This window comes from Nicotiana sylvestris, chromosome 12 (assembly GCF_000393655.2).
Source record: "Nicotiana sylvestris chromosome 12, ASM39365v2, whole genome shotgun sequence".
NCBI classification, from domain to species: Eukaryota; Viridiplantae; Streptophyta; class Magnoliopsida; order Solanales; family Solanaceae; genus Nicotiana; species Nicotiana sylvestris.
Window position 1 is genome coordinate 17,832,028 of NC_091068.1, and position 27,202 is coordinate 17,859,229.

General features: G+C 37.1%; 2 protein-coding genes and 1 long non-coding RNA gene across 3 annotated transcripts; all 3 read right to left on the minus strand.

The window, feature by feature from the left end:
- Positions 1-1,495: 1,495 nt before the first annotated feature.
- Positions 1,496-2,059, minus strand: LOC138882737 (uncharacterized). The gene has a single exon (XM_070163364.1). It carries the CDS (start codon positions 2,057-2,059, stop codon positions 1,496-1,498), a length of 564 nt encoding a protein of 187 aa, XP_070019465.1.
- A 4,529-nt stretch (positions 2,060-6,588) lies between these two features.
- Positions 6,589-17,143, minus strand: LOC138868185 (uncharacterized). The gene is made up of 3 exons (XM_070163365.1): positions 16,311-17,143; positions 6,758-6,892; positions 6,589-6,637 (listed from the first exon to the last, which is right to left on the minus strand). The coding sequence occupies exons 1-3, from the start codon at positions 17,141-17,143 to the stop codon at positions 6,589-6,591; spliced, it is 1,017 nt and encodes a 338-aa protein (XP_070019466.1).
- Positions 17,144-17,745: 602 nt separating this feature from the next.
- On the minus strand, positions 17,746-18,734 carry LOC104239374 (uncharacterized). The gene is made up of 2 exons (XR_011404352.1): positions 18,609-18,734; positions 17,746-17,985 (listed from the first exon to the last, which is right to left on the minus strand). It is a non-coding gene; the product is annotated as an uncharacterized lncRNA (long non-coding RNA).
- Between the last annotated feature and the right edge of the window lie 8,468 nt (positions 18,735-27,202).

Sequence of the window (27,202 nt, forward strand, 5' to 3'; positions counted from 1 at the left end):
TCTGGCGCGATGTTAATATTATACTAAAACTGCCTTACAAAATCTCTGGCAAGATCGTCCTAAATGTGCCATCGAGATATGTCCTGATCCATATACCATTCTGAGGCTATGCCCACCAAGCTTTCTCCAAAGTATGCCATCAACAATTCTTCTTTGCCGCCAGCCCCACGCAATTGGTTGCAATACTTTTTAAGGTGAGCAATGGGATCTCCATGCCCATCATATTTCTCAAACTTCGGTGTTTTGAACCCTACGGGCAGGTGCACGTGAGGGAACATGCACAGATCAGTATAGGAAACACTCTTCTGCCCGCTTAAACCTTGCATATTTTTTAAACTCTGCTCGAGGCTCCTCATTCTTTTTGCCATTTCATCTTGTTCAAAAGCTTTGGGATTTTAGTCTTGCCCAGGCGTAAGCTCGTATTGAGGCTGCTGAGGGTGAATGCTGGTGGTAAGCCTAGTTGGTTCCATCGAGAAGGATGGTGCTTGAAATGTGAATGAGGAAGAGTCAAAATTAGGCCTGTGTGTAGCGGGTTGTGCCACGATTGGACAGGGCGGTGCAGTGAATATGTTTGTAGCCACATCTGTCGTTGACATCCGGGGATAAGAATCAGAGGGTGATCCAGCAGAGTGGGCTGAAATGGTAGGGTACCCGAATGAGGTAGTTGGATAACTTATGGGGACGTTGGAAGTCCCACTTGTCCTAGAGAATAGCTCGGGGAATCCAGGGATTACACTCGGCGGTTCTTTTCCATTGTTCCAATCATCCAACATTTCCAACATGCGAAGCCGCAAGATTCTGTTTTCTTCAGCAATTGTTGATTCGGAAGTTGGGATGGCCGAGATCGAACTCTCTTCGAAGACATGAATTGTTGGCAAAGGAATTTCTGAAGACATCTCTACACTTCCCTTTGATCTCGTGAAGTGGGTATGAACATTTTCTCTTGACTTAGTGACGGGCAGCTGAACACTTCCTTTCGACCTCGTAAAGTATGAATGTGAGGCCAAACCTCCACCAAACCAAACCACCTTTCTAAAAACCTAGACTTAGCAGCAAGCAAACGGTTAGTTTGAAACAAATAACAGACAGGTAATCTCACGTTGGGGTGTGATGCACCTATACAGTTATGTAAATTTCTACATATTTGCATCGATGACATGCGTCATTCCGGCTTCTCTTTATGCTCCCCTTTATTTTTTTATTTTTTTTTATTATTATATATTTTTTTATTATTTGAAGTTAAAAACGTGACCGGATCCGATGAGGATTGCCTACGTATCACGATGCCGCGTGAATCAGATCATTACGTAGTTCAAGACAAACAAGTGTAAAAATAAAGAAACATTTTTTTATTACTAAAACAATCCATTACAAACTAACATTTTTGAAAAAGGGAGAAAACAGACTTGAAATAAATACAAACTCAACAACTACTGATACACCCTGATGCGAAAAGATAGAAAAAAGACGCCAAGATGGAAAATACAGACTCGACCTATAAATAAATTAAAACCTTAAAAATTGGCGCCCGCGGGGCATCGTTCGGCCTCGCCGCAGGCTTAGACGCGAGGTCCCTTTCAAGTTGTTCCAGCTCATACATGGTTTGCTTGACATAAATCATCACTGCTGAGAAGAAGGTAGTACGGGTCATATCTTCGCATTGTAGACACCTCCTAATGATGGCATGGGCAATGGTCTTAATCTTATCCCTGGTTTGCCTCTTTTCTATGTGTAGGCGCTCTATTTGATCATTACGGGCCTTCAAAACCCGAGAATCCTGGAGATGTTGATTCTGCCACTGCTGAATTTCTACTTCCATTTGGGCCAGTAAATCATAGCAACGTCTATTTTCAGCTTCAAAGGTTCGGGCTTGCTCAAACGCTCTGTCCTCAAGAGTGGCCACCTTTCTCTTCAAATTGGTAATGGTTTGCTTGTGGTCTCTTTTCAACTGCTGCAGGTACCGGTTGCGCTCTTCTGTTCTTTTTGCCCAGTGTGTCTCGAGTCCTGCTATGGTATTCTCAAGATTCTCCGACTCACTCCGGCACTCACCAATTTCCATTTTTAAACCTTTTATCAGTCGCTCATTCGACTGGCTCCTTTGTTGGTTATCAGCGGCTATCCTTATCTGCTAGATTTGGGCCCTGAGTATTTCGTTTTCCTGGGTCAACCTGTTCTTTTCTCCCAGATCAGTAGCAACTTGCACGTTGTGCTCATATTTTAGACCTTCAATTTGTTGTTTCAGCTTGCTGATTTCAAACCGATAGCCTTTTTCTTTTGCTAACCAATCCCATTGCTCATGTGATGACTCGGCAAAATTCAGGATATGGGGTCTTTTAGCCGGCCTTTTGTGCTCAAGTTCTTTTCTGTACCATGCAAGGTACCCTGGTGCTACTTCACTTTTGGCCCGATCCTGCACACAAGTATCTGCTTTCAAACATTAGCATTCATTCCAGATCTGGCAGACTTTTGTTTCAGGAAATTGTCCGTTAGGGCTAATCTCAATTGCTTGAGCACTAAGATCTTCCTCGTGTAGCACTATCTGGCATCTCCCGAGTTGTCTCAAAACTCGATAGGGCGCATAAGGCTGAATGCTCTTAAGTCCCATCAATAGAAAGTGGGTCCTAGCGGTCGACATATATATGACCTCATCGACAGACAACCATCCCAGTGTCCATTGTATTTGGCTGGCGGTGAGGATTCGAAAGAATGACGTCCATGCCGTAACTCCCCCGGGCAGACTGACCCCCTTGATTCTTGTTTAAAACTCTTCTATGCAAGTCTTCTTTGAGGAAACATAACTCAAAAGCTCGGAACGGTGGCAGAGATGTTCAGTCATCCATATTTGTAGCAGCAAATTACACCCATCGAAAAAATTCCCTCTGGCTTTGCAGGATGTGAGAGCTCAAAAGATATCAGATACTACCATAGGCGCGAGAGTGCTTTCATTTTGAGTGAGCAAAGTACTGACGACCCCGGATATTTTCATATCAATGTTTCCGTCTTTTCTCGGAAACACCAAAAGGCCCAAAAATGTTATCATGAAAGCCACTCGTCTATGCTCATCCCACTTCTGACGGTTACCTTTGCTGCATAGCTTGTTAACCAGATTGTTGAACCCTCATACATGACCATATCTGTTGTATATGAAGCGCGGAATACAGAAACCTGCGGCCAAATCTGGGTTATGGACTGTCCTGGGTATCTTTAATGAATCTAGAAAATGATGCACAGTGACAGCTCTTGGGGCAACCAGGTATTTTTGCCTTAATGGAACTTCAGCATTTCCGATGTACCCGGCTATTTCCTCCAGAGTCGGGGTGAGTTCAAAATCGGAGAAGTGGAAGATATTGTGTGCTGGGTCCCAGTAGGTGACCAAAGCTCTTATGATATCTCCCCGAGGCTGGATTTCTGATAAACCCGTGAGACCTTTCAGATATTTCTTAACCTCATCTTGCCCTTCACCACCTAGATCATTCCACCATAGCCGCAACTTGACAGAGATTTTAGTCATTATCAAAAAGTGTTCATTTTGCACTGTGCTCATCCTGCACATTTATTAAGGTGATTTAAGCAAAAATGATTTGACTCGAAAATGATTTGACTATATTTTAGAAAAGAGAGATCCGATTTTCGAACACGGCCTTTTAGCACTTCGGGGATGAAGATTTTAAGGCTGTGAGGTTCAATCGATCCAAACTCTAAAGGATGATCGAAAGCGGCCGTTTATGCAAAGTTAGCCTTCCGCCGTCCCTTTCGGGAACATTTGGCTATTCTTGACAAAAATAGCATCACTTGATTTATTTATGACTCTCTCTTTTTCAAAATAGTGGCCCGACATTGGGAACACGGCCTCACAGAGCCTCGGGGATGAGTATTCTAAGGCTGTTGGGCAAATTGGTCAAAACTCAAAAATGACCAACGTGGCTATTTATGCAAAGTCAGCCTTCCGGCGTCCCTTTCGGGAACATTCGGCTATTCTTGCAAAAACGGCATCACCCGACTAATTTATGTTGGCAATTAAAATTTAATATTTTTTGGCTAATTTGCAAAAGGGGAGGTTGGACCCGATGGGGGTTGCCTACGTATCTCACACCTTGTGAGAATCAAACCGGCATAGTTCGGCCGATCAGGAATAAATGAAATAAACTAGCTTTTTTGTTTTTGAATAAAATACCTACAAAGAAAAAAAAGGAAATATTTTTTTGGATTTTGATTTTGATTTTTTTTATTTTTTTATTTTTTATTATTTTTGAAAAGAAACGACGACTAAAGAAATATATATTTTTTGAATTTTAACTTCTTTTTTCCCTTTTTTTTTGAAATTTCGAAAAATCTTCTAAGGAAATATTTTGGACTATTAGTCTGAATTTATGAAAGAGATACTACAAAAGAAAAGAAAAAATATTTTTGAATTTTGAATTTTCTTTAAATTTTTTTTAAACAAATATATATTTTTTGGATTTTGAGAGCGATTAAAAGGAAATATTTTTGTATTATATATATTTGTTTTTTTTCAAATAAATCAAGTTAAAAGACAAATTTTGTTTCATTTTTTTCGGCAGGGTTTTGACACTACATGGACATTGGCTTTATTTTTCTAAAAATAAGTAGTTATCTCCCTACACTGCTATTTTTCTCTTTTCCTCTTTTTCACAATTTTTTTCAAAAAAAAAATTCCCGAATTCAGAAACCGGTCAGCATGCAGATCTGAAGCAAATAAATGCGCAAAACAAACAGGATGCAGCAGGATGGTCTTTTCCATTTCAGGTTGCTTGTCCTAGACGGACCCAACCCCTGTGTTGAGTCCCCTAAGTCAGATGCAACATGATGCAAATAAACGTTCCTACTAGGGATCCGGCATGAAGTCAAGTTATTCTAGGTTCATAACCTGGGTATTTGTCCTAGACTGTGTACCCGAGCGGACAACTCGAGTCGAGGAGGGGGCTACGTACCGGGGACCCGCGAGATCGTCCGGCTTTGTAACTTGTCCGACCTCTTTCTTATTTCAAGTATTGACACTAACAGAATAGGGAGTCTCGACCAGCGAGCTTCTCCCCGGAGGTAAGAAAAGAAGGGTTTCGGCACAGTTTATATACAGTTCAGATAATATCAAAGCGGTAAAAGACAACATTTAGCACGTTATGCAAAAACATGTAATAAAGATCAGATAATAAAGCCAAACACAACAATTTTTCTAAGCTCGAATTCTGAACCCTGAACAAACGTTCTAGGTTCTTATCCCTCAGCAGAGTCGCCAGAGCTGTCACACCTCCTTTTTGCGCGCCTACCACGAAGGATAAATGCGTGAGGGAGTTTTTCCAATTTAAGTGACAATATTCGAAATGAGATTATTTATTTATTTCAGAGTCGCCACTTGGGAAAGGTTTGGCTTTTGGTGTCCCAAGTCACCGGTTTATCTTGAATCCCAATTCGAGGAAAATATTCGACTTTCCAAATGAATTCTGCGAACCAGAAATTTTAAGTAAGGAATTTTGTTGACCCGAGGGAAGGTGTTAGGCACCCCCGAATCCCGTGGTCCTAACACGATCGCATAAATTATTGTAATGACTAAATATCTGATTTTTATACATGTTATGACTTGTGTGCTTTTATTAAGTTTAAACCGTTTTTATTATTATTTTTTAATAGAATTGCAACGTCATGAAAATGCATCTCGAACCACGTCACAATCAATGCACCCGTGGTTGTTAATACGTTCCGACCCCGTTGAGATTTGGATTTGGGTCACATAAATGCACACCCGTATTTAAGAAGGTAAGATAAATTAAGGCGCGTCCTAAAGAGACTAACGTATTGTTATTTTAGGAAGAGGCCGTGAAAATTCGCTAAACGGCCAACTCCGAAGTCTAACCAATTATTGTATCTGTTTATTGAGGGCCCCACGATTTGTAATTTATTTGGCGAGGCGCACCTCATTTTATTTTTAAAGGTCGTTCTATAATGACTATGTTTTCTATTTCGTTTGTCTCTAAAATAAATGAAGAAAAGGTCCTACTTTATTTACATACTTACGAGTTATTATAGTTAAGTTTCAAACATGATTCGTTAAATCTAAAATGAACGCAGTAAGAGCAGTCCGTTTGACAATTATGGGCCCAGGCCTAATGTGCATGGCGTGAAACTGGGCCTGGGCCATCCTTATTCCAATTGGGCCTAGTTGACTTATTTTATATATGTTTGATATTTACAAAGGGGCTGAAATGTGAACCCGTGCTATCTAATTAAACAATGTTCCTGTAAGTTTCAAAACAAGCTTTTTGTTCCATGAGGTAACTATTAAGTATTTTAGAAATAGTCTAAGAGGCCTAACACATTTTTTTTTGAGATATACTATTTAACAAATAATACTGAAACAACATAACATGTTTTCTACAACATCAACCCATTTTTAACTAAGCGCACAAGGGAGGAAGTTTACAACTAAACTACTACAAAACATTGTTCAGTTATACATAGCCCATACCTACATGATTTTAGTAGAAGACATGAACTATTATATGTATACCGCTTAGTGTTCAATATACAACTAAAAGATATTCAAAACAACTTCAACTCTTCATTTTTCATTCATGCTTCAAATTTCAGCTTACATTGAACCAGTGGATCAGTTGTGTACCTGATATTGGAAAACAAGGAAAGAAGATGAAGATCAGTAGAAGCAACAGTAGTATAGCGACAACAGGTTCAGCAACACAGTGAAATCCTAGGAAATCGAAGTATGACCCCAACAGAATACTCTGAATCAATCGAGATCAATGACAGAAATTCCAAGCAGCAGAGGCGAGCCAAACCAAATTTCAGAATGGTTTCAAGAACCAAATAAGGTTGCAGAGATGACTCCAAACAAACCAATATGCTCAACAAAATGAATCTAGCACCCACAAAACAAACTCAAATGAAACAGAAACAAATAGAATGACTCCCTACTAAGGTTCGAATGAGTCCAATGACTCCAAACTTCTAGTACTGGACAGGGTTTCTCATTCGAAAACAAAAGAAACTATGTTCTGGTCTTTCAAAAGAGATATAGGAGCTAAACTCCCAATGGGAGATTGAAAACAAATTCAAAGAAGAGAAAACAATCAAGCAGTGTTTTTTTCTTTTGCTCTCTCAAAAACCCGCCTCACTTCAGTCTCCTCCTCTCTATATATATCAACACAGACCTCCCCCTTTAGCTCTTGGAGCACTTAGTCCATTAGAAAACTGACTTTCTCCCCATGTGCTCCCCTCTGTTTTTCCACTCAAAACTCAAAAGAAAAGTATTCTCCATGAGATTCCCCTGACAACCCTCTTTTCATTATTAAAATGATTTCCCTTTTATTAAACTAAACAAGTATGGGTAGCATGAATATGTCCTGACAGCACATGCTGTCAAGTTAACTTTAATTCATTAAAGGACTACAATGCACATACTGTCCAAAATCTCAAATGAATAAACAGAGCCAGTAATTCTATATCAAGTCAAACTAAACTCTGAAATCTATATTAATTGTAGCTATAACCAATTCAAACACCTAAAATCTAAATTGAAACTTCAAAACAAAATCAACATTAACAAACAAAAGAGCTTAGCATAACATTGAAACTGAAACTGAAACTGAAATCAAAATGCATCGATGCTTAACAGAAAACCCAATAACAACATTATCATGAATCAGAACACAAGCCTAACAAACTATCCAGGTCAAACTTCCAAATCACCAACTGCACATTATGGGAATGATTGATTTATAATTCCAAATTAAGCTGAAATAGAGTGAAAGAAATCCTGCGAATATACTGAACTCAACGAAGATTGATGAATATCAAAGAACAAAGAAAACACACATCACATATAGGGGACAAACTGAACCAATGCCATACATCATTTAAACAAAACCACAAAAAAAACATACTGAAATGGACTATGAAACCAAATCCAGGATAAAAACTAACTATCAGGTTAAACTGACTTACACATAACGAGCCAATAAATTGACCAAACAATTTACAACATGTCAACAAACAATCAGAGGAACTGGACCCAATAAACGGTCTGATGAGAAGAAGAGAAGTACTGAACCAAAGACAAGAAACAAATCAAGACAAAGATACAATTTAAAACAGACAAACAAAACTATAGAAGGCAACAAAAGGAATTAAGGAGAACTTACTGTTCTTTTCTCAGATTTCAAACAGTATGTTCTTTCGAACTTGAGTCCTAATCAGTATTATACGTCTATTTCGTGAGAAATAGGCCTACAATACTGAACAGAAACCAATCGACCTTGAAACTTTGACACGTCTTGAACTGTTAAAAACCCTAGATCCGTCATTCGACAGATTTTACTCATGTTCGAACCAATTTGGCTAGGGGTCAAGGACGAGGAGGTAAAGGGGATTATTGGGTGTTAGTCTGGGGTTAAGGGGACAGCTAAGGCTTGGAAGGGAGATTTTGATCGAAGATTCGAGGAGATCCAACGGGATCCGAGGGAATCTGTTGATGGTTTAGGGGTGAGGGAAACCTAGTGGTGGTGTGGTGTTAATTGGGGTGGTTTCAGGGTTCCGATCGAATCTTCAAACGAAGATTCGAGACGGTGGGGGATGATTCGAGACAAGGGAGTAACATATTTTGAACGGGGGTGGTCAGATGGTTTAGGGGTGTTAATCTGGTGACCGACGACGTCGATGCCGCCGGGTTTCAAGCGATGGGGTAAGGTGGCGGCGTTAGGGTTTCATGGGGTGTTTGGTTCAGTCTCTGAGAGACGAGGATGAGGGAGGGAGGTCTGGCTTAGGGGGCGTGGGGGTAAGGGATTGGGGTTATATAGTTAGGGGAAAATTTGATCTTGGCCGTTAGATCATTCAAAATCAATGGCCTGGATTGATCAACTTAATGGAAACGACGCCGTATGGGTTAAGTGAGACCGGCGGGGCCCAGAGACGGGTCGGGTTAAGGCGTGGGTATGGAGACGTGATCTTGGCCGTTGATCAATCTGAGATCAACGACCCAGATCAAGTATGATCAAAACGACGCCGTTTGGACGTCTCTGAGATTGGCCGATCTGGACCGGGCAAAAACAGTGTTTTGGGCCTGATTTTGGGTCCAATTTAAATGGCCCAATTCCGATTTGTCCAATTTTAACTCATTTCTTTTCTTCTTTTAATTCCCTTTCTAAATACTAAATCTACCACAATTTTCAAATTTTTCTTTCTTGTTGTTTCTATTTCCACTTGATTTATTTGGATCAGGCCACTTTTGGGCCTGATCATGTACATCCCCTTTTTGGTTTTTAATAAAAGGGCCTTCGGGTTCATTTTAAAAAAAATAAATACTAAATCTACCAAAAATCCTAAAATAAGTTGCAAAACTACAATTATATTAAAAAGACATTAATTGACTCACATAAGATCAAAACTCAATTAAACAAAATCAAACCATTAAATAATAAAATGACAAAATTACCAAAAATAATATTTTTGTGATTTTCATTCATTTAAAAACCAAATAACGATTTAATTAATTCCTAATAGTAGAATAAGGTCCTAAATTTACATGCAACATATATTTTTTGTATTTCTTTTTAATTAATAAAATAAACAATCACAGACAAAAACTACAAATAACTATCAAAAAATGCCACGCAAATTCTAAAAATTGTACACAAAGACAATTTGTTTCATTTTTCGATTTCTCTTGGAGTAATTGTCGTGGAAACAAAAATCACGTGCTCACAGTCCTAAATCAATTTTAAAAGATAGCTGAGGTTGAATAAAGGCTACACTTTATTTTCTTAACATGAAGTAAAACTAGTAGCGGTCCTGATCCAAGTCTTATTGCCACCTATTATAAAAAAGAAATTTCTGTGCTTTGCCCATGAAAAAAATCAAGCAGGCATGTGAGAGAGTGTTTTAATTACTTCGTCTGTTTTAATTTGTTTGAAGCTTTTTGGAGTACGAAGGTTAAACTAACTAATTTCGATGTGAATTCAGACATAGATTCTTTAAATTTTGTGAAATAAAATTTATATATTTAGAAATTACACAAAAATTACTATAAGTCACAATATTTAATAATTTAAAATATTTAAAAATTATTTGCAAAAAATATGATCAAACAAAATCTTGTTTGATTGTAAAAGATTCATTCTTTTGAAACTAAACGGAAAGAGTTATACTCTCTCTGACGGTCTAAACTTTTAGATAAGACTCTGAATATTAGTTTGAGTCATTGAAATCAGAAAACCAAACAGTTTTAGGGACCAGTAGACTAAAGATCAAACCAAGGTTCAAGTGTGTGTATGTACAGTACTTTTGGCTCTCTTACATGTCTTTTTCTGGCCAAACCGAGTAACTTCTCTCACAATTTTCAACTCTTCTCTATATAAGAGACCCCTTACCTTCCCTTCTTACATTAACATACAATATCCAACTCTCAAACTTAGCCATGAAAACAGAAAATTGGTCACTATTAAAGACACTCATGAACAATGCAGCCAAGAAGATAACATTTCTACTTAGATCTAACATGCATAAATGGAAATTAACTTCAAAAATCCTTAGCTTTCGAAGGAAGCATCCGATAAGATTATTCAATAAGTGTAAGAGCAGCTCCTTATACGATGGAATTCGCGAAATTGATGAATTTGAACAACAAGACGGTCCTTCTATACATTGTATTCAAAGAATAAGAAGCACTGGTGCTCGGGATTATGTCAGTAATGATTATAACGATGATGAAAATGACATTGATCGAAGATCGGAGCTGTTTATTGCTAATTTTAGAAGACAACTTAGATTGGAAAGACAGATTTCTTTGGAGCTTCGATACAGTACATGATCAGGAAGATTTCTTGTTGAGCAAGTAATCGACTATTTAAGAATTTTTGGAGAATATAAGTTGTTATTTATTTATTTTTGTTTAATTTCACTTTTTTATGAGTTCTTCAGCCAAAAGAATAAATATTGATGATATAAATGTAGGTTTTATGTTTATTGAACAAACTGCTATATAATTAAAAAATTTCTTTGTTATTGTCATGATCATGATTACTGTTATTATAAGTACGAATTACTGTTTCTCTTTGGTTAACCCAAGAAATGAAAAGAAAAAAGAATTCACATAGATGCATGATGTATGTTTACTAAAGAATGGTAAAATCTTATGAGTTTACACCAAATCAATAGATGCATGACTGTTGTCGTATAGACTTGTATTCTTTAACCATGATTAATTAATATATAATTTTACTGTACTAAATCACTTAACTATGATAAGTTCATATGGTTTGGTGTAACACTTAATGCTAGTATTGGAATGCTAAATTCTTGATTTAATTATGTGTGTTTCTTTTCCTATTTAGTTAACTTAATTCTATTTTACATAATTGTTTCCAAGCGTGTAATTTTATTTTACTTAATTATTGTTTATACAGTTAATACAAAAATCATATTTATATTTAATTTATCATTAAAAAATATATTAACTTAATTTGTATAATTCCTGTATCCGTTACTCTTATTTGTGCAAATATAAACAAATCAGCGTTTTTGTTACAATGATGTACCGGCTAAGTCTAAACAGAAAAGAAACGAAGTTACAGCAGTTACATTGTACTTTGTAGGAAATTGCTCCACAACATATTAGCAAATATAATTAATTAATGAGTTTATTTACTAAGAATCTTCCCATTTCAAAGCAAAGAGCAGAACGTCCACCTTGATTAATTGGAACGTGAATAACATAACACAATGGTCCATATGGGTACATCCAGCCTGGTTAATTGGAGCTTCGATAACATAAGACACTGTACAATATTGAATTAATCAAGAGTCTAGTTTTGATACCACGTAAAGAAAATAAATATTTAACTCAATCTCAAAAGAGCTATCTTTTGGATTTGAGTTAAGCTGAGGTCTATTTTCTTAATTTGGTACAGAGCAACTAGATCTTGGTTCAAGTTTCATCACCGGCTATTATCAAATAACTTTTTTAGCATTTGACCAGGTGCGGAGCTAGCATAGGACTTGCGGGTTCGGCCAAATCAGTAACTTTGGTCCAAAACCTGTATTTGTCTTAAAAAAATCATTAAATATGTATAAATTGTTAATTTAGAACCTAATAACATAAATGAACTAGAATCCCGAACCCATAAACTTTAAATTCTGGCTCCGCCTTGCATTTGACCCATGAAAAAGAATCAAGCATGTATATAAGGAGATTTCAATTATATAATAAACAGAAAGGTCCACATATGCCCTGACGGTTCCACTTGAACTTCTTTGGACGAATGGAGGGAGAAGGAAGAAGAAAAAGAAAAAAAATGGAGGGGAAGAAGAAAGAGAAATGGGGTTCGGGTCAGTGGAGTTGTAATCGGGTAAGTGTATACCAGATTACGACATGTGTTGCAATCTGGTGCTAATTTGCTTATTAATCAAAAAAGTAAGTTAATTGGCTGATTTAGAAAAGTAAATTAAGGACGTAATGGACGGTAAGGGCATGGATGAGCCTACCTATTAACGAAATAGGCATATCTGCTCAATTTGTCATAGTTGAAGGGCATATTTGGCCCTTTTTTTGTTTGCATAATTAATGAACATGCACCCTCCTCAACAATTAAATTTTTTATTAAATAACATGCACCCACAATTAGTAATCACCTATCCACAATAAGTGATCAATTTTCATCGGGCACACCCATTGAAAAAATACTAAATTCTAGACAAAAATAGTTAGTGTGACTAAACAACCCTTAATTAAATATTACAGCATAGTTATAGTGCTCCTTCCGTTCTAGTTTATGTGAACCTATTTCTTTTTTGGTCCGTTCCAAAAAGAATGACCCATTTCTAAATTTGGAAACAATTTAACTTAAACTTACAATTCTACCCTTAATGAAAAGCTTTTATAACCTCACAAATACTACGAGCCCCTTTTTGACTTGTTTAGGACCACAAATTCTAAAAGTCTTCCTTTTTTTCTTAAACTTTGTGCCCAGTCAAACAAGTTCACATAAATTGGAACGGAGGGAGTAACACTTACTTCTCTTCTCAAATGATAGGAGTAAATGACTTTTTAGGGATACGTACATAAGGGTTATTTTGGCAAAATAAATTAAATTTTTTCTTGATTATATAAATGGATATTTATTTTGCAGCCAAAATAAAAAAGCAAATTGGTCACTTATTGTTAGGAATGACAATGGGGCGGGTGCGGGGCGGGTTTGGCAAAACACACAAAAATTTCAACCCCCCACCCCCCATAGTTATTTTTTCAGTTTTCGTGCCCTGCCCCACTATTTTTTCTTTTTTCTTTAATTTTTTCTAAAACAAACTAGTTTGACATTTTATTATTTTATAAAATGGAGAGTTTAATAGAATCACATAAACATAAAACTGAGAGGGTATTACGTTGATCTTCCAAAATAAATGGGTTACTATCATTTCCTATTACTAATACGATATCTTTACTTATGTAATATCATTTTGGTGAGACTTTATGCAAATTGGTTAATTATAAATCAAAATAGTATTCGTGCCAATGAAGAAGAATGTGAAATTTTAGTTAAAATGATTGCTTTGTTTCAAAAAAGATAAAATTCAACGTTGTCCCGCATTAAAACCCGCATTGAAACCCGCAACCCGCCCCACCCCACCCCACTTTAAAATTTTTTAAAATTGTTTAACCTGCCCCGTCCCGCCCCACCCCGCCTCGCCCCATTGCCATCCTTATTTATTATAGATCGGAGGGAGTATTAGCTTGAGTCATTGACAACCGAGAAAGAAACAGTTTTAGTGCCAAATAGCAAGATCAAATTAAGGTTCAAGTATATATATATGGTGTGAATAACATTTTAGCTTTTCTTTATTGTCTTTGTCTGGCCAAACCGTGTAACTTCTCTCACAATTTTCAGCTCTTTCTATATAAGACACCCTTACCTTCCCACATTAACACACAACATCTCAAACTTAGCCATGAAAACACAAAATTGGTCATTATTAAAGACACTCATGAAAAATGCAGCCAAGAAGATAACATTTCTACTTAGTTCTAACTTGCATAAATGGAAATTAACTTCAAAAATCCTTAGTTTTCGAAGGAAGCATCCTATAAGGTTATTCAAGAAGTGGAAGAGCAGCTCCTTATACGATGTAATTCGCGACATTGATGAATTTGAACAACATGACGGTCCTTCTATACGTTGTATTCAAAGAATCAGAAGTACTGGTGCTCGCGATAATGTCAGTAATGAGAATAACGATGATAAAAATGACATTGATCGAAGATCGGAGGTGTTTATTGCTAATTTTAGAAGACAACTTAGATTGGAAAGACAAATTTCTTTGGAGCTTCGATACTGCACATGATCATGAAGATTTCTTGTTTAGCAAGTAATCGACTGTTTAAGAGTTTTTGTTATTTATTTATTTTGCTTAATTTCACTTTCTTTATGAGTTCTGCAGCCAAAAGAATAAATATTGATATAAGGTCTTAAGTTTATTGAACAAACTGCTATTTAATTAAAAAAATTCTTTGTTATTGTCATGTTCATGATTATTACTGTCATTATTAGTACTGAATTACTGTTACTCTTTGGTTAACCCAAGAAATGAAAAGAAAGAAGAATTCAACTCTCTCTAGATCGAGTAAACCTGTGTTCTTTCTGGCTTATGATTATATTAATGCACTATTATGTATTGACTGAAAGTAGACTTAGGTTCAACCTTTTTAAATCCCCTTTATGAAGTTAGACCAAGTGAAAACTTTGTCCTTAGAGCCCAAGATTAATAGCTTAATTATACTACTATATTATTATTGTGGGACAATGGACCATGTCCAACCTTCGAATTCCTTGTCTGAAGTTGGACTAAGTGAATGTTTGGTCCTTGGAACCCAAGTTTAGTAACTTCAAAACCATGCTTAAAGCTATACCAAGTGATATTTTGCCCCTAGGATTAATAATAAGATCTCACGTTACATGTTAGAATGTCCTACATTATTCGAATGAATGATCAGTCCTTGTATCTTTATATGGTCTTTGGACAATTTTCATCCTATAAGTTAACATTTAGAGTCGGGTTAGGCGAAAGGTTCATTTTCTTTGTCACAAGCTGATCTACCGAATATTACTTGAGAAAACGTGGTGTTGTCTCTTTGTGTGGTCTAAAGGCAATTCTTGCCTTGAGTTTGTCTCAAGATCAATTTCTTTACATGATTTTTGCTAAAAATCATTCTTTACATGATTTTTCGATTGACTAATATCACCAAATGGTCAACTTTGGTTCTTATTTCTAAGCTAAAACAATTTTATGTTCACTACTATAGTTCCTCAAGTCCCACCTTAGTACTTAAAGACTTCACCAATAATAACAGATATGTGAAAACAAGGGTGATTCATCCGTCCTGTGAGGATTCTCAATGACCAGTAATTCGAATCATGTTGCTACAGATGATTTGCTTCCGCAAAGAGAAACCCGTAAGTCTGCTAACTACTCCATCTGTTTCAATTTAGATGACACATTTTTCTTATTAGTCCGTTAAAAAAAAAGACATATTTTTGTATTTAAAAATAATTTAACTTTAAACTTTTCATTGTACCCTCTTCATCCTTAATGAGGAGTTTTTATAGCCACACAAATATTATGGTCTCACTAAGATTTTGCCCCTTAAGCTTTTAGTACATATTTCAAAAGTCTTTTTTTTTCTTTTGAACTTTGTGACAAGTCCAACTACATAACTAAATTGAAGTGGACGGAGTAGTATTTATAGGTTAATGCTACAATATTAAAAGAGGAATTGATAACCTAAATCAATTTAATCATTAATATCTTTTGTTATGACTTATAAGTTTCTTAAGGAATCAATGGTATCAGGACATGGCGGATCCAATTGAACATGCACGTGCACATACAAAATAGAATAAAATCATTATGAATCCTCTGATACTATATCTTGAATATGCCTCTGTATCAACTTCATTGAGCGATAAAAAAATTAAAAACCATATATATTATGTAATCTACATCATAACCTGAAATTGATTCGGGTTCTTCTTTGAGAGATCAAACAGAGCTCGACTAGTTACCATATGAAAATTTAAACAATCTTGTCATCGTTATATATGACGGTAAATATTAGAAATGGAAAATAACAATGTCCCACTTTTTCGCATAATGTATGAATTCTTTTTATTTCTCCAAAAAAAAAAAGCAATTTTTTTGTTACAATATCCACTTGTTTGGGGGAATTATAAGCATATAAGTTACAATAATGAATGGTCCTTACACACAACAACACAAGTATATGTACTTACCTTGAATCTTGTAAGGAAATGACAGTTTCAAAAGCACTAGCCAATGCTTTCACTCTATTCTTCCTTTGCTCTCTAAGTTTATTTGCAGTCTCTTCAATCACATCATTAGATACTACACTTTCCTTCTTATTCCCTTTCACCAAATGAAGATAAGGCTTTGCAAATCCCATAGTTGTAACTTTATTCTCTTCTTTTCGTTTGTTTCTTCCTTCACTTTCCTCTTTCTCTTCTTGATTATTCAAATCCAATTCTTTTTCCTCATTCTCTTCTCCTTCTACTTTCTCTTGTTGACAATTATCCAATGCTTTTAATAATACTTCACTTTCTTGAACCTCCTCTTTCTTTTCTTGATTCTCATTAACTGCTTTTATCACACTTTCTTGTTCTTCTATCTCTTCAACATCAAGTTTACTAGGCTCATTCTTGATTTCTTCTACTTCTTTATGGTTGTTGATTCTTGTTTCTTCAACTAGTAGTTTCTCTTCTTGTACTTCCATTTTAATGATTTCCTGATTTTCCACAACATATAATGAGGATTCAGCAGCCTTGAGGTATTCTTCTATGTTTATATTGTCATTAAGCTCTTCATGATCTTCATCAATGACTAAATTACTTTCAATATTTACTGCCTCTTGGTGTTCCTCTTGCTCTAATTCTTCACCCTTACATCCAATATGCTCAACTATATCTGGCAAATTAGATGTTATAAATGTTTTTGATGTTAAACCAGCAGGACTATCTTGCTTCACTGCCCTAGCATAGAGGCCAGGATTATGTTTTTTCCCAATAACATCCTTAGTACTAGTATGAGGTGATTTGGACAATTTATTCATAAGGGGTTTTTGAGAAGTGGAAATTTTACTTGATAATGACAAGGATGGTTTGAGAATTCTTTCCCTTGGATTAGGGGATATTGTTCTGTTTTTTAGCAGGGGAGAAGACAAGGGAGGCTTATGATCGAAGGATCTTCTTCGAGCTATAGTTTGTTTATTGTGAATGTTGGGATCACTACTTGATGGGGTTAGCTTCTTACCTTGAGGACTATTATCAAGAACAGAATGTGGGGGAGGCCTATGATCGAACGATAATCTTCTTCGAGCTGGACTTTGTTTACTATGAATGTTGGGATCACTACTTGATGAGGGTAGCTTCTTGCCTCGAGTATTATCAAGACTAGAAGATAAGGAAGGTCTATGATCCAACGATAACCTTCTTCGAGCTAGAGTTTGTGCATTATGAATGTTGGGAGGAACACTTGATGATGAGGCTACTAGCTTCTTGCCTCGAGTATTATCAAGATTAGAAGATAGGGCAGCCTTATAATCCAACGATCTACGAGCTAGGGTGTCTTTATTGTGAATATTGGCATCACTCGTCGAGGCTGCATTCTTGCCATGAACATTATCAAGACTAGAAGGAGGCTTATCGATCGATATTTTATGATTTGGAGTTTGTTTATGGTGAATGTTGGGATAACTTGATGAAGCTGGTTTGGATTTGAGATAGCTAGGTATTATGTTCTTATTTGAGGCAGTTGGAATAATGGCATTATGTGTGTGGACAAGAGACTTTGTTTTAGATGTGTTGGTGCTTCTTTTACCCTTTACTATAGGGGCAATGTCCCTTGTCCTTGTTGCCATTCCTTTGCCTCTAAGTTCTTGACAAGATCTTGAACCTGCAATTGTTGCAAAATGTACAAACAGGTTAATACTTAACAAGCCTAAGATTTACAATTTGGACTAATTAATTGGATTTCAAGTTTTACTTCTCCTTTGTATAAGTTGTAATAATCACAAGACAAATGGTCAATTTTAAACTACAAAAGTTTAACCTATCTAACATGTTCAAATAACAATTCTCCAAAAAACTTAATCATATAAATCTAAATGTTATTAAATTCAACAAAAGACGAGTAAATCATTCAGTTCATAATAAATTTCCGAAAGAAAATACAATTTTTTCATGCACTTTAATTTGTCCGCCAAAAAATTATTATTTCTCCTTTCTTCAACTATTAATTTTAATTATAACCAATAGACAGTGGGGAACCACATAGATAGAAGGGTCATCAATTGATCACCATTTGTCAAAAAAATGAATTATGTATATAATAACGTATACTTCATATGCATGCCAAATATATATATATATATATATTTTTTTTTTGAATAATCTTAAAGAAAAGTTTGGTTTCGCCATTGCTAATATCATATATTTCTTGAAATCATCAAAGAAAACTATACAAATTGATAAAAGATTATCCAAACCGGGGGGGGGGGGGGAGAGGAGGAAATTCACCTTCTTCTTTTTTATTAAAGAAAATGAGCGAAAGCCTTCATTATTAAAATAGCTGATAATTGATAGAGGAAAGAAACTGAAGATTTGGAGGAAAAAAGAAGGAAGGAAAGGAAAGGGAAAAAAAAAGGAAAAGAGGAATTTGGGAGGGAAAGAATTTATAAGAATAAAGTTTGTTGATATTAAATGGTTCGAAAATTGGCAGTTTGGTTGTTATGGTTTATGCGTAAAGTATGCACAACCCAAGATTGTTGAAAGCACAAAAACAAACACTTACGCCATTATTATATTTTATAGCATCCCCTAAGAGAGAGAAAAGTAATTAATTTATTTTTGTTTAGTTATCTTAAATCGAACATTAATCCATTTTTATTAATTTCCAGTCATGTGAATTTTTTGACAGAGGCATCTTCAAGCTTCAATGATTCTACCATAGTTCATTAGGCACATCCATCTCCGGTGATTTTCTCAAGAACCCTTCACTTGATGAGACCTCTATGTCACCAGATTCCACTGTCGCACCTTCTACATCCTTTCTTATACTTTCTTTATCTTATTTAAGAACATGACAAGCACTTCTTTTATCTTTTAAATTAATTCCAAGATTTTGTTCAGTTGTCATTTCAGTTTATCCAATTTCCTATTCAAATTATTAAAGTTTGCCTCCATCCGAACACTAGCTGATTGAATTGTCCTTGAAAATTCCCCAAACACAGTCCATGGCTGTAGAACTCCCAAAGGTGCCAAGATATGGCTCTGATACCATTTGTAATGTACTCACGACTTAAAACTAAATTGAAAAGTTTTATTGATCAAACGAATTTGTACAATCGGTTACAAGCTTGGGAATCAACACTTAAAATTTTAAATTGAACTACCTATTTCAATGGATAAGAAGAATTAAGGAGAAGAAAAAGAAAAAAGAGGAATGAGAAAAGAAGAGGAAGGAGAGATGAGAAGTAGACGAGAGGGAAACATAGTTACATAGAGAGAGAGAGAAAAGAGGAAGAAGAGGTACTGAATATTTACCAAAAGATAATACCCCCTTACATGTTAGTTGTTACGGTTTTATACTATATATGAGAGTAAGCACGTGCCTCTCACGTGACCCTAATTAGTTTGGGTCATGACACATTCGAAACATAAAATGTGCGACACTTGAGAGGTAACACATAACTTTCATAACAAAAATCACAAAAATTCAAGCTTCTAAAGAGAATAGCATAATATCTTCTAAGGCTGCTAAAATTAATGGCCTAAAGTTAAATTTTAATAAAGGGCCTTAAACTTTTGTAATAATCAAATTTTAATACACACACAAATATGCAAAATGTTAGTGTTTGTCTGTTGTCCCCATACTTGTATATCCTTAAAAGAAATAAAGCAGTTAACTTGACATGGTAATTTTATTTTATTTATAATGGTAAGACTTAATTCAAGTTAATAAGATGTTAGAAGTGTATTTATAATACATTATCTTGAATGTTATTGTATAAACTTTATTTACTAACATAAAAATTTGTGTAATTTAATTCAATATTCTAAAATATTTCTATTGTTAAAAATTAGATACTCTTCCTTTGTTTTTTTTAATAAAATTTTTGTATTTTTTCCTGTTTCTACAAATTTTAATATTGTCTTAGCGAAAATAAAATCATTAAATTTACTATTAAAAATTTTTGGGGCCTCAAAATTTTGAAAGCCTAAAGCAAAAGCTTTAGTAACCTCCCTTAAGCGGCCCCTTAAAACCTCTTAGAGCAAAAAATTTATTTGTATAAAGTTCTTTGCTTAAGGTTTAGACTACATTCCTCATAAATAATATAATATACCAACTATATTTGGATGATGAATAAGTTTAAGAAGTTTTACTTGGGAAGAATATGATGGGTGTATGGGCGAAAAACATCATGTTACATGTTGACCAAGTCAACATGAAGGAAGCCTTCAGAGGCTGCCACGTGTCATCAAAAGATTACAATAATCTAACCTCAAAGGATCGACATCACGAGAAGATAACGGGTCGTCGACGAGGTCGAAGTGACTCCAAAGAAGACGAGGACGAGGACGAGCACTCCTTTTCTTTTAGCAGCAACCTCTAGTTCGAAGATTACTATTCTCTAGAGAATATTCCAGTGAACATTCCTCCCAAATGTACTACCTAGGGTTTTGTGACCCATGTACCTTATAGAAGAGGATTGAATATTTTTTGTAAAGAACAACATATTGACATTATCTGAAGATTCTCTTTATTATATACAAACAAATTTTACCTTTTACATATTTATCTATCGTTTCTTCCCCGATCCAAGAAGGATAGGAATATTCAAAGGCTTATTATTATCTATCATTGTTAGAGGAATTATGGGAATCTCACCTTTGTCGGGCGACTCCTACTCATTTATTTACTTGAATACCATTTACTATTACTTATTGCCCTCTTTCGTATTCTTAAGTCATTCATTACACTATTATTGTTATTATGAATTGATATCCAACAACACGCGATATATTTTTTTTCATAAATGCACTTGGTCTATCCTTTGGATATTAATATTGACTAAGATTCCTTTTACAATACAAATCTAATTATATAAACCTAGATCTAAATTTCAGTTCATACAGTTTGGCGGCATCTGTGAGGATTTTGCAGTCAAGTTTTTAGTTTCTATTGGATCGATAACTCACGTGACTTGCTAATCTAACAAACCACAAAAGATTATCCGTTTTCTCTGTGTATACAAAAAAAACTCCATGACAGGTAACCAAGGAAGTGGAGTGAAAACGACGGACAATGTCCCGCTTAACTTCATGAGTGCCATCAACGAAGGGTATGACACCCAAGAGGAGGAAGTGACTCCCACGGCCTCCCCCAAACGAGGAAAGTCTCATACACCTTTCTGCAACACAACTAGACCAAATGGGAAAGAATCCTCTACGTCCACGGGAGAAGGGGCACCACCCGCTGTAAAAAAGCTCCTCGAAGCATGGTTGACTGACACTCCAGTCAGTGTGATCAGTAAACCACAGAAACCATGAGAGTCTATGCAGCACAGCGCAGGAATGAACAAGACGACCAACCGAACCCTACGACTTCAGGTAACACTCACAGGATTACTGACAGTGCAGGTGATAGCATCCTTGATGCCGTGCTAAAAAGAATGGAATAAATGGAAAACGAGAACAATGAACTCAAGAAAAAAAATAAAAGAGCACCAGGTTTGAGTAGAAAAAATACTAGGTGCTCCCAAATTATTACCAAAAGGAGACACCGGTAGGTTTGTGGAACAATCATACAGGGAAGAAGCGGCTCCATATGCCATATCAAAAATGTGGTGACCCAAAAGGTCGTCTTTTATTTTAGAATTTGTTTTTGTATTCTAAGGCCTTGAAAACCTTCTTTTATCTCTCCTCGGTTTGTGTGCGTAGTCCAGGCGCGATACCCGAAAGCTTTTGTGTGGGAAATTTAAGAAATAATAATTTTTGGCCTAAAAAGATGACTTTAGTTGACTCCCGGACCCGTATCTCGACGATCCCGAGGGGTCCGTAGTAAAATATAGGACTTGGGCGTGTACCCGAAATCGAATTTCGAGGTCCCTAGCCCGAGAAATGAATTTTTGAAGAAAATTATTTAACTAAAAATATAATGGTTTTTGAAAATTTAATAAGATTTGATCTTGTTGGTACCGGGCCCGTATTTTGGTTCCGGAGCTCAGTACAAGTCTGTTATGGTATTTAGACTTTATCTATGAAATTTGGTAAAAAACGAAAGAGATTTGATGTAATTCGCACCCTAGGTTGAGAAAATAGAAATTTTGAACTACTTTGTGAATTTCATGAGTTTTGGCGTTGAATTCATAGTTCCAGATGTTATTTTGGCGATTTGATCACGCGAGCAAGTTCATATGATGTTTTAAGACTTGTGTGCATGTTTCGTTTGGAGCCCCAAGGGCTCGGGTGAGTTTTGGATAGGCTACAGAGCGTTTTGAGACTTAAGGAATTTGCTGGTGTGTTGCAGATCTGCAGACTTCGCGATTGTGAAGTCTGGAGTTCCATCGCATTTGCAATTAGAGGGCAGGGAGAGGGACATTCACATTTGCGAAGTTCATTGTCGCAATTGCGACTTGAGTAGTGGCCGCATTTGCGAACAAATGTTCACATTTGCGAAGGCAACAAGTCAGGCCAAGCTTCGCATTCGCGAAGTATTGGTCGCATTTGCGAGTTCACATTTGCAAACCTGTGATCACAAATGCGATACCTGCAACTGTGTAAAACACAACTTAGACGGGATTTTGAACTCATTTCTCAAATTTTCAAACCCTAAGCTTCCATAGGCGATTTTCCAAATAAATGTTCTTATCCAAATCATACGTAAATGATTTCTTACTCATTTCCTTCAATCTTTCATCACAAAATCTAGAGATTTTCATGGAAAATTGGGTGTTTTGGGTGAAGTTTGGGAATTTCGAAATTTGGAGAATTAGACCTCAAATTGAGCTCGAATTCCAAATCAAATTGCATATCCGGGCTCGAAGGTGAATGGGTCGAGTTTTGGTCCGAACTTCGAGTTTTGACCAAGCGGGCCTGGGATCTATTTTTGACTTTTTGGAAAATATGTAGCGAAATCTTTGTTATGCGTTGGAATTGGTTTCTTTAGAATTTATTGATATTATTAAGTTAATTATGGCTAGATACGAGTGAATTGATGGTGGAATCGAGAGGTAAAGCGGTGGCTGAGCTTTGAAATACCCATTAGTTTGAGGTAAGTGTTTGGTCTAACCTTGACTTGAGGGATTAGGGATCCCCGACTTTCTTGCTATGTGAGATATTATGTGTGTGGCGTACAGGTGTGGTGACGAGTACTTATACGTCACCAAATTACTTGTTTAACATGTTCCCTTGCCCCGTTTCCCTATATTTTGCCTTCCTGTTTACTTGCTACTTGCTTATCGATGCTTCATGTCTAATTGTTTCATGTTAATTGTTGATTATCCTATTGAAGTATTAATTGTTTCTTAGCTTCATTTTATTATCTTGTTGGATTATGTTGGTTATTGGTGCCTCATGGTATACCTAGGTTGGTCTCGCTGCATGGTTAAACTGGTGAAATTTTACAATTGTAGTGATATTCCATTGTGTTAGTTTGAGGAATAGGTGATGTGGAGGATTTGAGCCGATTTTGAAACACTTGTCTTTATCTTGTGGTTGGTATTGTTATGCATATATATATATATATATATATATATATTGGGATCGGGTTGCACGCCGCAACAGGAGAAATAGGGGTGAATGTGATTGTCTGGCGGGATCGGGTTGCACGCCGCAACAAGGAGTAATAAGGGTGGACAAGTGGGATCGGGTTGCGCGCCACAATAGGAGGAATAAGGGTGATATATTGAAGAGTAATAAGGGTGGACTGGTGGGATCGGGTTGTACGCCACAACAAGGAGTAATAAAGGTGAATAATGATACTGTTGTTGTTTATATGATGGGATCAGGATGCCCGCTGCATCAGTTGTTATTATGTATTCATTTCTATTGAGGTCCATTACTGTGATGTTGAAACACCCCTAAGTATTGGTTATAGCTGAATACTAGTAACACAACTGGGTTCTGAACTTATTTAATGCCAGTTATAACTTTATTACCTTCTGTACTTCCTTTCTGTTTAGTATAATTTGTTGCAGGTTGTATATGTTGTGTTCCCCGCCGTAGCCTCGTCACTACCTCATCGAGGTTAGGCTCGAAACTTACTAGTACATGGGGTCGGTTGTACTGATACTGCACTCTGCACTTCCTGTGCAGACTTCGGAGCTAGTGGTTGATCATATGTGAGGTTGCTGCCTTCAGTCCACATGAGACCCAAGGTAGTCCTGTAGTCGTTCGCAGGCCTTGGCGTCCCCTTCTATCTTTACTACATTCTGTTTTACTTTTCCCTCCGAGACAAATGTATATTTTTTTCTTTCAAACCAATATTTGTAGTATTCGTAAACGGTTCGTGTGTCGTGACTCCAATTTTTTGTTGAATTTATTACGGTTTTCATTATTAGTATAAAGATAATCTTTTAAATTGTGTTATTCTGCATTTATTTCCGCTGATTTACTTTTGTTAACTTTTAATTATTAAAAGATAAAGGAAAAAGGGTGAAATACTATGTAACGTTGGCTTGCCTAGTGAGTACAATATTAGGCGCCATCACGGTCCCGACGGTGGAAAATTCGGGTCGTGACAAGTTGGTATCAGAGCTCTAGGTTGCTTAGGTCTCACAATTCACGGACAAGCTTGGTAGAGTCTGACCGGTGATGGATCACCTATGTCTTCGGAGGCTTTGTGGAGGTTAGACAGGTTCACCAAGATTTTCACTACTGCCTATGGCGGTACATCTTCAGAGGATCCCCAAGATTATTTGGACAATTACCATGTGGTTCTACGGAACATGGGGATAGCGGAGACGAATGTGGTCAACTTTGCTACTTTTCGCTTATCAGGTTCCGCCAAGAAATGGTGGAGAGATTATTGTTTGGCCAAACCAGCTGGGTCACCAGCTCTCACTTGGGACCAGTTCTCTCATCTATTTGTGGAGAAGTTTCTCCCTATCACTCAGAGAGAGGACTATCGGAGACAGTTTGAGCACCTCCAGTAGGGTTCTTTGGCCTTCACTCAGTACGAGACCAGATTTATTGACTTGGCCCATCATGCTCTTCTTATACTTACCACCGAGAGAGAGAGAGAGAGTGAAGAAGTTTATTAAGGGACTTGCTCAGCCTATCATATTGCAGATGGCTAAGAAGACAGGGAGTGAGATTTCTTTTCAGGAGGCATCTAATGTGGCCAGACGAGTTGAGATGGTTCTATCACAGGGGAGTGGTCAGGGGTCTAACAAGAGGCCGCCTTATTCCGGTGGATTTAGTGGGACCTCATATGGAGGCCGAGGTACTTTTGGTAGAGGTCATCCTCCCTGGCCGTTTTATTCAGCACTTCAGACATCTCATGGAGCTTCAGGGGGTCGTGGACCTTATGTACCTCATGTAGGACAACCAGCTTATAGTGCACTGCCAGCTCCTATCAGAGCACCTCCTCTTTATAGTTATTATCGTGGCCAGTCGGCCCGTCAAGGTCAGTCTCAGTTTTCTCAGCCACAGTATCAGGATGGGTGCTTTGAGTGTGGTAAGTATAGGCATATCCGAGGGCCTGTCCGAGATTATTGGGTGTTCATCCACAGCAGCAGGGTTCTCGTGCAATGATTCCGGAACTTCCCGCCCAGCCAGCTAGAAGTAGGGGTCAGGGAGCCCAAAGTAGGGGTCAGCCCGCTAGAGGTGGAGGTCAGGCCGTTAGAGGTGGAGGCCAGACCGCTAGAGGTGGAGGCCATCCAGCAGGAGGCCGTCCCAGAGATATAGTTCAGAGTGGTGGGGCCCAGCTCTGATGTTATGCTTTCCCAGTCAGGCCTGAGGCTGAGTCCTCCGATGCTGTTATCACAGGTATTGTTTCGGTTTGTAGTAGATATGCTTTAGTTCTGTTTGATCTAGGGTCTACCTACTCCTATGTGTCTTATTATTTTGCTTCTTATTTGGTTGTGCCTCGTGATTCTTTGAGTGCTCCCGTATATGTGTCCACGGTGATGGGTGATTCTATTGTGGTAGATCGTGTCTATCGTTCATGTGTGGTTGTTATTAGGGGTCTTGAGACTAGTGTAGATCTCCTACTTCTCGATATGGTGGATTTCGATGTCATTTTGGGGATGGATTAGTTGTCACCTTATCATGCTATACTGGTTTGTCACGCCAAGACCGTGACCTTAACTTTACTGGGGTTGCCTCGATTGGAGTGGAGGGGGAATTTTGGTCATTCTACCAGTAGGGTTATCTCTTATATGAAGGCTCGGCGTATGGTCGAGAAGGGGTGTTTGGCCTATTTGGCTTATGTTCGTGGTTCTAGTGCCGAGGTTCCTTCTATGGATTTTGTGACCGTTGTTCGGGATTTTTTGGAGGTGTTTCCTGCAGACCTGCAGGGGATGCCACCCGACAGGGATATTGACTTTTGTATTGATTTGGCTTCGGGCACCTAACCCATTTCTATCCCCCCCATATCGCATGGCCTCACCCGAGCTGAAAGAATTGAAGGATCAGTCGCAAGATTTTCTTGATAAGGGTTTTGGTAAACCTAGTGTCTCGCCCTGGTGTGAGATGATATTGTTTATTAATAAGAAGGATGGATCGATGAGGATGTGCATAGATTACCGGCAGTTGAACAAAGTCACCATCAAGAACAAGTATCAATTTCCAAGGATTGATGATTTGTTTAATTAGCTTTAGGGTGCCAAGGTATTTTCGAAGATTGATTTGAGATCTGGCTACCATAAGTTGAGGATTAGGGCATCTGATGTCCCTAAGACAGTTTTTCGGACTCGATATGGGCATTATGAGTTCTTAGTGGTGTCATTTGGGTTTACAAATTCCCTAACAACATTTATGGATTTGATAGACCGGGTGTTCAATCCCTATCTGGATTTCTTTGTGATTGTCTTCATTGACGACATTCTGATCTACTCCCGCAGTCAAGATGAGCATGAGAAACATCTTCGAGTCGTTCTTCAGACTCT

Bases quoted from the DNA above. Each gene is read 5' to 3' on its own strand.
- LOC138882737 (XM_070163364.1), bottom strand. From the start codon at position 2,059: ATGGAAATTGGTGAGTGCCGGAGTGAGTCGGAGAATCTTGAGAATACC.
- LOC138868185 (XM_070163365.1), bottom strand. From the start codon at position 17,143: ATGAATAAATTGTCCAAATCACCTCATACTAGTACTAAGGATGTTATT. The intron at 6,893-16,310 runs GTAAGTACATAT...TGTGGGTGCTAG, and splicing joins ATTTCCTTACAAGATTCAAG to ATTCATTTTGTTGAGCATAT. The intron at 6,638-6,757 runs GTATTCTGTTGG...TTCCAATATCAG, and splicing joins TTGATCTCGATTGATTCAGA to GTACACAACTGATCCACTGG.